Below are 12963 nucleotides of genomic sequence, written 5' to 3' on the forward strand. Positions count from 1 at the left end.
ATAGGAGCAATGCTTAGTAGAAATGAGGTCAGAGAGGTGGATGTGGGGTGGGACTGGGGAGACTAGACAGCACAAGGGCTTTTTTAGGTCACAGAAATAACTCTGGGTAAGAAAACTTGGAGTTAATGATTTTGACTTGCTCTTTGGTCTACAAACTCCTAAACGTTAAAAGTATACCCATGTCATATTACAGGTTGGTACAAACCTCAAATTGTGTTTACACTTAATTTACCACCTTTAAAACAAATGAAAATGCCTTGCTTCTGGAATGGGAAAAATATGTGAAACAAAATTACTCAGGGCAGACACCTGGATTACAGTTTGAATTTACTAGTTGGTATCTTAAATATTAATGAGCCTCCTGTTTTATTTATACATTGGAACAGTTGTCTTTTTCCAGGTTCTTGTCTCTAGTATCTCTTCATTTCCCTTAGTGTCTTAGGCCAGATAGTATTTTCCAATCTTATTTCCTATTCATGGCTTATGCTGTCAATATCAGTAACACATTTTATTCTGTTGCAGAGGTCGTAATTTTGCTGGCCCTTTAATATGGAAATTATGTATCAGATGTAGATCAAAGCAACACAAAATTACTTGCCTCAATTAGTTGAAGTGAGTAAAATCAGGATTTATCTTTAATTTCTGACTACCAAAATGAATCATCCTGTTTCCTTGATGAGGACACGAGGTAACACAAGGTCTGTAACGCCTTGAGAATTTAAGAGTAATGTATTAAGTAAATTTCATTTTACACAATAGTACTACCGTTAGGGAAGGGGGACGGGGACTCCACTAGAGAGGAACTTCTACTGGTCTTAGTTTTCGGAAATGCCTTAGTATCCCCTTAAAAGAGATGGAAGGATTCTGCATGTCAAATGTGAAAACTTGTCAATTTCTTTGGAAACTGGTTTCTTACAACAGGGTAACACACTTTATAGAGAGCAGATTCAGGTAAACTACTTTCACTACAATTCAGGTAGAAGTGACTGCCTTGTTTCACACATCGTAAGTCATCTAGTTTCAGGTTTAGAACAGTGTCTGTCTCAGGGCTTCTATGCATGCTGGGTTCCAGAGCTCTGTCCCATTTAAGTCATGACTATTTACAATGATACCTGCTGAAATTTGCTATGATATACACACATACACACATTGCATCAAAAAGCCAGTAGAGCTGTACAGACCTCAGTTAAAAAGCAAAACTGGCTTTTATTTTTTTAGAGATTTCTCATGAGGGGCAAAACCAAGCCCTCATTGTTATACAGGTGCTGGCCAATCATCGAATCAGCGACAGTCTAACTGCTACGATATGGGTAAAGCTGATATGCCTGTATAGCTTCTACTACCCGTCGCGCACCCCAGTAGAGAACTCGCTGAGGATTGGTAAGGACAAAGGAAAGTTTCTGGCAAAGTTTAGGAGAAGGACTGAGCAGGGAGCAGTTTCAGATCATATTTAAGCCACAGACAGTGGAGAAAGACGAACATCCTCCGGCTGCTCTTAGGTCGCCGCAGGGCCAGGGAAATGCGAAAAGGAAGTTTTTCTCCTGGACCTCTGCCTCCTTATACCCGAGACGCGCGAGGTCCTCCGCGCCAGCCATCGGAGCCTCGGCCTCCGCCGCTTCACCCGAGGGCCGACCGACCCCGGCGTGCGGCCGAAGATAAGCAGTCATCTCGGGCGCTCGCGCCCGCTCCCGGGCCGGCCCCACGGTGGGGCCTGTCTGTCCTCCCGGCGGCCCCAAGTCAGCCACTGCGCCCTGCCGCGGGGCCTTGGCCACTAGCGCTGAGCTGGTCTTCAGCCGCCCGCCTCCGTTTCCCCGAGCGCCGGCGCTATGGCGACAGTCACGAGACGCCGGCGGCCCCTGCGCCCGCCAATGGGAGCGCACGTCGCAGGGAGACGCGGACGTCGCTCTTCCAAGATGGCGGCGCGTCCGTCGCGAGCAGCCGGGCAGGGGGGAAGCCAGCGAAGCCGAGTAAAGCCGCCGCCCGGGAGAGGACTGAAGGAGCTGTTGCCGCCGTTGGCGGCGGCTCAGGCAGTTTTCGCTGCTGCTACGGCTGTTGCCATGCGGCGAGGCTAGGGAGGAGCTCACTTCCCCGGGGTGTAATAATGCTAACAGAGGTAAGCGGCGACGGCGGCCAGTGTTTACCTGTGAAATGGGGAAGGGGCCGGCGCTGGCCGGTCAGATAACATCATTTCAGCCGCTGGCGGGCCCGACCTTTGGTAGCAGGCCCCCGGGGCCGAGCAGCAGCGGGGATCCTACAAGTGCCCCTTGAATAGGAGCGGTGCTGAGTCAACAGTCCCACCACCTCCGGCTTGCCTGTGCCTCTGGTTTCGCGATTGCCACTTGCCCGTCGCCCCTGGCACTGGTCTCCCTGCTGCTGTCGCTGCCTCCTGACTCGCCGCTCCCTTCGTGGCGTCCCCTTACGCGTTGCTCTGTGGCAGCGTCGGTCTCTTTGCGTTCGTGCTGGTCCCTGTTCCCCTACGGTTTGCCCGAGGTGTCTCCCTTCTGGTGTCCCTGGCCTCTAGGGCCCTCCACTTCCCAACTCGGTCAGCATCCTGGGTTTGTCACTCGGCCAGTCGGGCTGGTTTCCCGCCCCCACCTTGACTACTTCGTGCAGAGGACCTCTTTGTCTAAGGGGACACTTGGGTAGCCCGGTTACATTAACGCCCTATCGCACACCCCTCACCTTTCGCTTAAATCGTGGGAATCAGAAAGTTGAGTTTAGCATCTGTCCTCTTGATTTGCTTAAGGCTCCCTTGGTACTTTCAGTGGAACAGTTCTTTTTTTTTTTTTCCCCTTGGTCCTGAAATGGAAGTAGGGCAACTGTGACTAGCCAGTCAGTTTCCCTTTTCTGTTGTCTGATGTCCATTGCAAAAAGTAGACTTTTTGAAGAAGCAGAGTTTGCCTTCTGTAGCAGTACTTTAAGGGGAAGAACAAAATTGATTTAACTGGGTACTTGACCTCACACAGTCAGGTGTTGTGGTGTATGCTCTTGGATGTCATTGAAGATAAATTCTGAGGCTTGTGGATTTGAGGAAATGTCTTAGAAGCTACTCACTTGAAGTCCTGTGAAAATTCCAGTGTCAGCTGTCAGGGACTAGTTTGGGCATCTTTGTGGGCTGAACTAAGGATAGGAAGAAATTTTAATGGGCGGTGGGAAGTATTCCTACTTGGACTGATAGAAATGTGTGTAGATGAGTGGCTTTTGTTGTGTGAAAACGTGGTAATAGAGGACTTACCTGTCCTACTTTATTGACTCTGAGGAACTTCATACTTTGGTATTTGTACTTGATAATGTGTACAGAGCCTGGCATATGATGTGCCTGGTCAGTCCTTATTGGCTGATTTTAGCTCATGAACTACTTATTTCTAGTAGTTTGTAGTTCATTTTGTATTTCTATATCCCACAGATTTTTTTTTTTTTCACTCCAGTAGTTAATTTTATTCCCAGAGATGATGGTACATCAATAAGCTTCTGTTGTCATTAGCAGTATTAGGTCTGGAAAAAAAGATAAGTATCAAAAGTTTATTTTTACCTTTAGTGTGATATTTTGTGGGAAAGATTAGCCTTATAATTTTTCAGTGCTGTTGATAATATACAGTATTTTAGGAGATGATCTTTTGATTAAATTTGGCTTAGGTTAGCAGCCATTGAAGAGTTGTAATGCTTTCTTGGTGCTACTAGTAAATTGGGGAAGACTGAACTTTCTAAGCGTCTGTGTTTCATTGTTTAAATTATTTTTTGGCCACGCTTCATGGCTGGTAGGATCTCAGTTCTCTGACCTGGGATTGAACCTGGGCCATGGGCAGTGAAAGCCTGAAATCCTAACCACAAGGCCACCTGGGAATTCCCCTAAGCTTCCCTGTTTTAAAATAATTTCATGTTTCAGTGAGATATTTTCAATAGTAAGTCAGTCATTGTAGTTCTTTGTGCTTTAGTTGTGTGTGTGTGTGTGTGTGTGTGTGTGTAGTTAGATGTGCTTTAGTTGTGTGTATGTGTGTGTGTGTACACGTACGTGTGTGTGCTGCACTTAGCTTTTAAGAGTCAGAGCCAGGGTTCCAACCTTGGCTATCTCTGCTAAGTCCGTTGTTAACAACTAGCCTGGATTACTTTTCCAAAGTAAGGCCCAGATTAAATGCTACTTGGATCTTATCTATGTCTGTGAGTAATCATTTTATAGATTAGAAAACTGAAGCCCAGAGACTTGTCCAAGGCCAAATAATTATTAGTGGCAGAGGTGAAACTGGAATCCCATCTCCTGACTAGGTACAGAACTCTGACCATGTTGCTCCCTAGGAGCAATTTCCAGCTCTCTTCATAGATTTTAAAACATACTGCTTCTTTGTCTGAATATTGTAGTAGATAAGCTGAAAATTATTATTACTTGAGAAAGACTTTTTTACTTGAACTTAGGTTTTTTTGGACCACATTCAGAAATAGTCCTGTTTTGAAATATTTTGGATATAAAATGATATTCAGTATTGGTTTACTAAAATTGTAGTGTGGGATTTCTTCTTAGTGCTTCTCTTAGTGCTAACTTAGATATCAGCATGTCTGGGGGCTGTGATTTGTTTTATTTGAGATCTCAGAATGTATAATGATGAGCTCTGTTCAGTGAGTGTATACTGTGCCCAGAAAGTGGTGAATCACACAGTCTGCTCAGTTCTTTCACATCACAACACTGGGGCGGGAGGTAGCCCCATTAGCCAGATAAGAAGACTGAGGTTGGGGATTAAAATAGCTTCCTTTAAGTTATACATCTGGTTGCGTCAGTAATCACACCTAGGAACTCATTCTAAAGTGTTTGTTGTTTCTGTGGCTCAGTGTGGAATGCATCATTAATCTTTTTTTTTGTAGCTCATAATCATCAGCACACTGTTTTTAGTTTGGTTGTTTTTTTTAAACTGAAGTGGGGATGTGAAAAATATAGCTACTTAATGTAACATTCATATCAAATGAGAATAATAAACATTCAGGTGAAACTTTTCACTTTTGCATTTTGTCAGACTAGGTTTTTGAACCTTAGCAGAAGTGAGAAACCATGCAAGTGTTCAATTAAGGGCTACATTAAATTAAGCTGAAAGGAAAATTTTCTCCAGTTGAGCAAATTCATTTGTATACACTGAACTTAGAAACCTGTGAGATATGATAGATTAGTGTGAATTGAAAGTAGAGCCCCAGTGGATCATTATGCTGTTTTTTCTTTTTTTAATGTAAAGAGAAGTTATTAACATAGTTCTCAATTTAAGTTTTTTGACTTCGTTTTGTTTTCATTCTAAATACTATTGAAGTATTTAGAAGACTCTCTGGCTATATTTGTGTATTTGTGTCCTTTGCATTTCCATATATGGATGAGAGGATTTTTTTTTTCTCCACTTGATGTCCATTTGACCTTTTTTTCAGGACTTCTTAATTTTAAAGTTTCTCTTATAATATTTGTCCAATAATTTGTGAATACTATACTTGAAAATTGTTTGTTTAAAGCTCACTTACTTATCCTCTGTGTGCTAAGTCGCTTCAGTCGTGTCCGGCTCTGTGACCCCCATGGACTGTAGCCCATCTGGATCCTCTGTCCGTGGGGATTCTCCAGGCAAGAATCCTGGAGTGGGTTGCCACACCATCCTCCAGGGGATCTTCTCTAACCAGGAATTGAACTCCCATGTCTTCTGCCTACCTGCATTGTTAGCGCCACCTGGGAAGTGCCACTCTTTTTAAAATAGGAGTGAATTTCAACATATCGGACTTAGGATATGGGTAAGTGAGTAGTTACTCGAAAATCACTGCAGATGGTGATTGCAGCCATGAAAGTAAAAGACGCTTACTCTTTGGAAGGAAAGTTATGACCAACCTAGATAGCATATTAAAAAGCAGAGATATTACTTTGTCAACAAAGGTCCGTCTGGTCAAGGCTATGGTTTTTCCAGTGGTCATGTATGGATGTGAGTTGGACTGTGAAGAAAGCTGAGCGCCGAAGAATTGATGCTTTTGAACTGTGGTGTTGGAGAAGACTCTTGAGAGTCCCTTGGACTGCAAGGAGATCCAACCAGTCCATCCTAAAGGAGATCAATCCTGGGGATTCATTGGAAGGACTGATGCTAACGCTGAAACTCTTAATACTTTGGCTACCTCATGCGAAGAGTTGACTCACTGGAAAAGACCCTGATGCTGGGAGGGATTGGGGGCAGGAGGAGAAGGGGACTGCAGAGGATGAGATGGCTGGATGGCATCACTGACTCGATGGACGTGAGTCTGAGTGAACTCCGGGAGTTGGTGACGGACAGGGAGGCCTGGTGTGCTGCGCTTCATGGGGTCGCAAAGAGTCAGACATGACGGAGCGACTGAACTGAAGTGAAAGGTATAGAAGATGTAGGACAGTATGCTTAATTTGGTCCAGTGCTATGGCACACTCTGGAGGTTATCTTTGCATGAGAACCAGTCAGCAGTCTGTTGACATACATGCTTTTAAAAATAGTGAATAAAAATTGTAGTTATTTAAACTTAGTAGTTGTTTGGGTTGTGTGTAAATATGGGGCATTAGTAGATGTTACTTACAGGTGTGCTAAGTAAGTTCCATCCAGATTTATTGATTTTTTTGTATATTAATGCTAATTCTTGATTTTGTGGTTAACAAATATGTACAGATGGATAAGGCATAGGCTGCTGCCCTTTTAGAAGCCCCTGGTTAATAGTTGTTAAGGGAGTACAATTTTGTGGTTCAAGTACGTTTGGAAGATTTGCCTACGGAAAATTAGATGGGACTTCTTATAGCTTTTGATAGGTGATTTACTCTCAGAGAAAGTGTTAGAATTTGTGTCAAATTGCATACAGACTGTGATAGATAATTTTATGTGTCGACCGGCCTTGGAGTGTCACATTTAACAGTATTTCTGGGTATAGTGATGAGGGTGTAACTGGATGAGGACAAGATTAGCATTTGAAGTGGTGGACTCCTTAGGTAGATGGTTCTCTGCAGTGTAGGTGGGCACTGTCCAGTCTCTTGAGGGCCTGAGGAAGACAATAGGAAGAAGGAATTTGCCCCTTTTTTCTGCTTCACTGTTTGAGTGCCAGCTCAAACTTGCCATTTCATCTTCTTCTACCCTTGGGCCATGACTTATACCATCAGCTTCCCTGATTCTCAGGCCTTTGGGCTGAATTAAACCACTGGCTCTCCTGTCCTTCCAGCTTGCAGATAGCAGATGGTGGGACTTCTCAGCTTCCATAAGCTTGTGAACCAGTCCTTCATAATATATCTCTTTAAAAAATTTTTCCTATTGCTTCTGTTTGTCTGGAGAACCCTGACTTAATATAAAGACTTAAAAGAGTTTGTTGTATTTTGCTTTGGGAAACCCTGAGATGTGATGAGTTGTGCATCAGGGGAGATCTTTGGACTTTCAGAGCTCTTTTTAAAAGACACGCACACATACACCCTTGCTCATAGGAAGTGCTTAAGAAAAAATTATGACTTGATTTTGTTGATTAATATATTTGTTTGGAGACATACACTTGTGGTGGCTTATTCCTTAAGCGATGTGATCTCTTTCTTTAATTATTAATTAATGACATTTTAAAGGCTACTAACCAGAACGAGAACAATAGGCCCATTGACCTTCAAAGGATGTTAAGAGGTGGGAAAGAGATTTTACAAAGGAAGTATAAGGACATCACTGTCTAGAATGAGGCCACCTTGTCACTCTACATATGACTTTGTTTAGGATCTTCTGACAAACGAAGTTGAATATTGTCAGCCATTTCTCAAGAATTCTAAAGGACCTATGTTTCATTTTTTTGCCCCATTGATTCCAGATTTTCAGAGAGCTTATACATAAATTATTCTTATTTCATATTTATTTTCCTTATATTTTATTACTGTAGTACACATATACCCATTTTTCATCACTTCTGATTAGCAACTAGCTAACTCATTGATAGAATTGCAAACAAAAGCAAATATGTTTGAATTTTTTTAGTTAAACCCTATAACTTTATATTAGATAAGTCTCGCTTTTCCATTTGGCATTTCAGAATATTAAAAAAGAGGTTTTAGATTTCCATAACCATTCTTGGATGTCCTGGGTTTAGAGATATTAATGTTCAGATGGATTGTTCCAAAGTGTTTTTTGACCACTGTTTCACAAGAATTGGGCTTCCCTGGTGGCTCAAATGGTTAAGAATCTGCCTGCAGTGTGGGAGATCTGGGTTTGATCCCTGGGTCAGAAAGATCCCCTGGAGAAGGGAATGGCAACCCACTCCAGTATTCTTGCCTGGAGAATTCCATGGGCACAGGAGCCTGGCGGGCTATTGCCTATGGGGTCGCAAAGAGTCGGAGACAACTGAATGACTAACACTTTTACTTTCACAAAAATTGATATAAAAGTTTCCTAACTAGTCCACTGTGTTTAAAAGTTTTGCACTAATTGCCACAAGTTTATAAAATTATTTTATTTGAGGAAATACAGAATTAAATTTGGAAGAACTGAGTACTAACGTTTGTAGTTTAAAAGATAACAAGGCATTGGTGTGTGAATAGTAAGGCACACTTGAGAAATGGCTCTTCACTTCTGTGTGCGGTAACTAGCAGCACGTACATAGAGTTTTGCAGATTGTAAAACGTGCTTTCTCTCTTAATTATCACATTGTTAGATGTGCTTATGTTTATGTATGGTGTCATTTCTAGTTTATGGAATAGAGTATGCTTAGAGAGAGGAAGAAAGGCTATGAGAGGATGTTTGAAACAGATTGTTTTAGGTGGGATCAAGAAAGCTCTGTTAGCTGACTAATAGTGGAAAAGGAGAGAGCGTGAGCTTCTGGAAGAGGAAGAAAACAGATTCTATCACGGTTGAGAGTTTCTGATGCTGGCCACTCGCTAACTAACTGTTTGATGGCAAAGCTGTGACTTGATGGCATTCCTGTGTGAGGTTCAAGGCTGTGACTTTTTAAACTGTGTTTTGAAATTTTGTGGTTTCAGAGACCAAGTGCCCCCTCAATTGATGGTATTTTAACATTGACTTTCTATTTTTGAATCAAGTGGACAGCTCTGTTTTATCATGTTAAAAATGGTTAAAATTTGAATAATAGGTTGGAGTCATGGTGTTGGATACTTGTCTATTAGTACCTCAATAGTGAGGCTACCCAAGTATGATCTATATGTTAAGCATTACAGGGATGAGTCTTAACGTCATGGTTTATTTATGATGTGACACTGGGAAAGTTGTTTGAACTTTCTGAGTCTTAATTTCCTTCTGTGTAAAACAGAGATGATAACACCTTCCTAGTTACTCTCACATTGTTGTGAAAACTGAATAAATGGTAGAGTAGAACTCTTCGTAAACTCAATCATTATACAAATATTAGTGGTTAATATATAATTTTTTTCCTCTCTGTGCACTTACATGAATTCAAACCCTAGGCTCCATCTAGCTTTATGGCTAACTGGCTTCTCAGTGGGTGGGTGGATCCCAGGAGAAAAGAGGGTGTCTTCTGGCTATTGGTACAATTACAGGGGAGTCAGGGATTAGACCAAAAGAAGGGAAAGGAAAAAGAGAATAGACTGACAGCATGTCTTGGCAACTGGTGGTGAGGATAGTTTCTTTTGTGGTTGGTGAACTGATTCCAAAGAATTCTGAAAGGGAAGTTCCGAAAAATATTTTTGGAAAAGGTTGCTTATTTGGGGGTTCATAGTCATTTGTTTGTACATATTATGAAATATTTGTGGCAAAAGAAATCTTTTATTTTTAAACAACCCCTGGTAAGTTCTAAAAAGGAAAAGCTGTTGTTTAGTACAGTGTTTAAAAAGCTTTGATAGTAACTTGTACTGAAGACTACTTTTTGTGGGTCACTTTGTTTACAAAACGTACATACCCCTACTGTGTGGTAGGCACATGCTAAGTTCTGGTGCTGAAGTTGCATCTGATCTGAAACCTCCCCTCAGAAAATTCACCATCAGAGCTAAATGTTGGCAGTTTGGCCATCATTCAGCTGAAGCCTTGAGGTTTTTTTTTTGTCAGAATAAAACATAATATAATTAAAAGGTGAAAAATTAAGAGGAATAAGAGTTTGGAGAATTTGTAATTAACAGGTAATTACTTGCTTTTTTTTTCTTTTTTTTAAATAACTCCAGGTGAAACTACCAGTTTGGATGAGATAGCAGTTCTAAAATGAACTGCTTCTTACAAGTGAAGAGTTGACCCATTTCTACTGTCTCTGTTTGCTCCACGCTAATTCACAGAAGTGAAAAAAAAATCGGTGAATTTGTCTTTTTTTTGTTTGCTTTGTTTTTCTGAAAAAAGCTCTTTATCACTCCTTAAGAAGTCTACCAAATTTGACTGAAAGACCTGGCTGAATTCCATTACCTTGGTAAAAGTAATACTTGGTCCCTGCCCTCATATATTACATATTCACGTAAACTCCGAATATGTGCTTTACCTTGTGTTCCCAGTGTCTGGAACAGAGCTTAACACTTAGTCCTCACTAAATAGCTGTCAAATAAAAGAATGTTGAATATTCCCTCCAATAAAATGAAAGTAAATTGAAAAATTACTAGGACAAAAATTGTCTTTGATAAATTTAAACTATCACATTAATTACCCTTTAAAGACTAGTTGGTATCTAACTCCATAAGGGTTTTAAAAATAGTACACTGTGGTTGAAAATTATGTTTGGGATCACAAAACACACAAAAGTTTGACCAAAAAAAAAAAAAAAAAAAAAATAGCTAACATCAAGCATTTAGTTAGAATGTAATTCTGTTTTAATTTTTCCTACAGGGAAAAATATGATTAGGTTGGTGTTGCTTTTATATAATAAATTATAAATGCAAACAACTTGGATTTTATTTTGTATCTCTTACTGCTTTATTTTTATGATTTCATTTGTATTCCAGAACTAGATAAACTTAAAGCTTTGTTTATAATAGTACAGTAAGACACATTTTTGTGTGCTTTGTGGAGTGTTTGATGTTTATATGACCTTTAATGCTGTCTTGAAATTTGCAGGAGTAAAATTTGGTCACGAATTTCAAAAATTTGGAAATTTGGAGAGTACATTTTCTAGGAGGGCAGCTGCTACCATGATCTCTTACCTAAAATATCTCTCCATGTCACTCTTACTGTTTGCTCATTTCACTCATCTCTGTTTCCATTGCATATTCAGAAATAACATGTACCAGAAAAGTTTAATAATATAATTCTGCTGTGTTCAGTGGTGAAAATGAAACTGGCTTAATAGTCTTTCAGTTAGTACCAGAGGCTCATATACAATCTGGACTAATTCAGCATTGTTAGATTATTGCACCATTTTCTCCAGTTTCCTGAGGGAGTTTTAATTCTGATGCAGCCAAGAGACTCCTAAGGTGAATCCTGCTTTGCTTTCGACCTTAGCCCGGCATTATTGCGGAGTCTTTGTGAGTGTTACTCCCATTTAAACCTGACTTGCTTTTGCTCCTGGAACCCTGGAGTTATTTTTAGCCTGGCTGTGGCTTGGCACGTGAGAGAGTATGTGATTCTTTGTATTGTGACATCTTTTATTTTCAGGCTAGTGTTGTGTGACGACAGGACAGGACGTGTATAGAGAATGGCTCTTGGATTCACTGTCATTTGAGGCTTGGAATTTATAAAACTGGTTGAAGTTGTACATGGAAGAGTAGAGTCTGAAATAAAATTTCACCTCCATTTAATTTTGCCTCAGTTTGGGGAAATAATGGTCTGATTTTAAGATACTCTGATACTATGTATTACCAGTGTTTCTCCAAGTCATGATATACCTTAGAGTTTGTTCTTGATTTCTCTTCCTGAGATTATTTGAGGTGGCATTTTTTCCCCCCTCAGAGTTTTCCTCAAGGTGTTAATTAGATTGCAACTATTAATATAACCAGCTACTTTAATATCTAGTGTTAATTGCTAATATCTGATGCTTTTTTCTTGTGTACTACCTGAGTGCTCAACACTTAAACTGTTGCAATGGTCTAATCCTGGTAAGAGCTAGCAGAATAAGAGGAAATGGGCTAGAGGAGGCTGGAGACAAGGTGAAATGTATAGCACAACAAAGGTACAGAAAAAGAAACTGAAATGATAGGCTGTACAAATAATGGGTATATTAATTATATACAAATTTTAGGAAAGTTGATTAGGCTTAAGAGTATTTTATATAGAAAATGTTTTTTGAACCAAGTTCTACAAGTTAATGTCTGATAGCTCATAATATTCAATCAAATACTAAGCACTAATGCAAAATTTATAGGACTGCAGAAGTTAGTGAGGTTATCTTTCTGCTGGAACTCAAAAAGAGTGTTATCATCTATGTCTTTATCTCTTCTAAACACAGATTGAGCATTCTTACATTCTTAATTTCTGAAGAGTATGTGCTTTTGGTTAAGACTGACAGTTGGTGTCAGATTGTTTGGATATGAATCTGTAAGTTTTGTCAGTTTGGAGTGTTTTGACCTTATAAAGTTATTAACCTTTATGAACCTCAGTTTTCTATCGGTGTAACTTTTAAATGAATGATCCTTAGCGCATAGGGGTGTTCTCAGTATTAAGTGAGATGGCATGGTAAGTACCACACACAGTATTTCCCACAGTAACACCCAAGAAACAGCTAGGTTTTATTGTTTCCTCAGAAGTAAGTAACAAGTGGTTTATTTTTTTAAACCACTTGTTTAAAATTTGTTCGAAGTTTTTTGTGTTTTGTCTTTGTTTCATTGGATAAGTTTTAAAATGTCAAATCAAATAAAGTAATTCCCTTTTGACCCAGGTGATCTAATTCTTCCCTTACTTTCTCAGTTTTTATTAACTTTCTGATTTATGTGTTGCCCTAGGGCTAAATTTAGACTAAATATCAGGAGGACATCAAGAGAGGTGACACTTGTATACCATGACCATAACTAGAACTTTTCACTGACCAATAATTTCTTCTGGCCATTAACCTTTTACTATAGATGAAGTGAAAGGAAAAAGTTGTAGTATTCTCATG

At 40.1% G+C, this 12963-nt stretch overlaps 1 protein-coding gene and 1 pseudogene across 2 annotated transcripts in view; both read left to right on the forward strand.

The window, feature by feature from the left end:
• Nucleotides 1–962: 962 nt before the first annotated feature.
• The window catches only part of SNX13 (sorting nexin 13), a 146002-nt gene continuing 134001 nt past the window's right edge, over nt 963–12963 (forward strand). Inside the window, exon 1 of one of the 2 annotated variants that reach the window (XM_070369758.1) lies at nt 963–2113. In XM_070369758.1, coding sequence (XP_070225859.1) covers nt 1520–2113 — 594 coding nt within the window. In that variant the 5' untranslated portion in view covers nt 963–1519. The remainder of the gene's footprint in view (nt 2114–12963) is intronic. The other variant, XM_070369760.1, reaches the window with a different exon arrangement.
• Nucleotides 2149–12963, forward strand: part of LOC102279703 (mesoderm-specific transcript homolog protein pseudogene) — a 44519-nt pseudogene continuing 33704 nt past the window's right edge.

This window comes from Bos mutus, chromosome 4, assembly GCF_027580195.1.
Source record: "Bos mutus isolate GX-2022 chromosome 4, NWIPB_WYAK_1.1, whole genome shotgun sequence".
NCBI lineage: Eukaryota > Metazoa > Chordata > Mammalia > Artiodactyla > Bovidae > Bos > Bos mutus.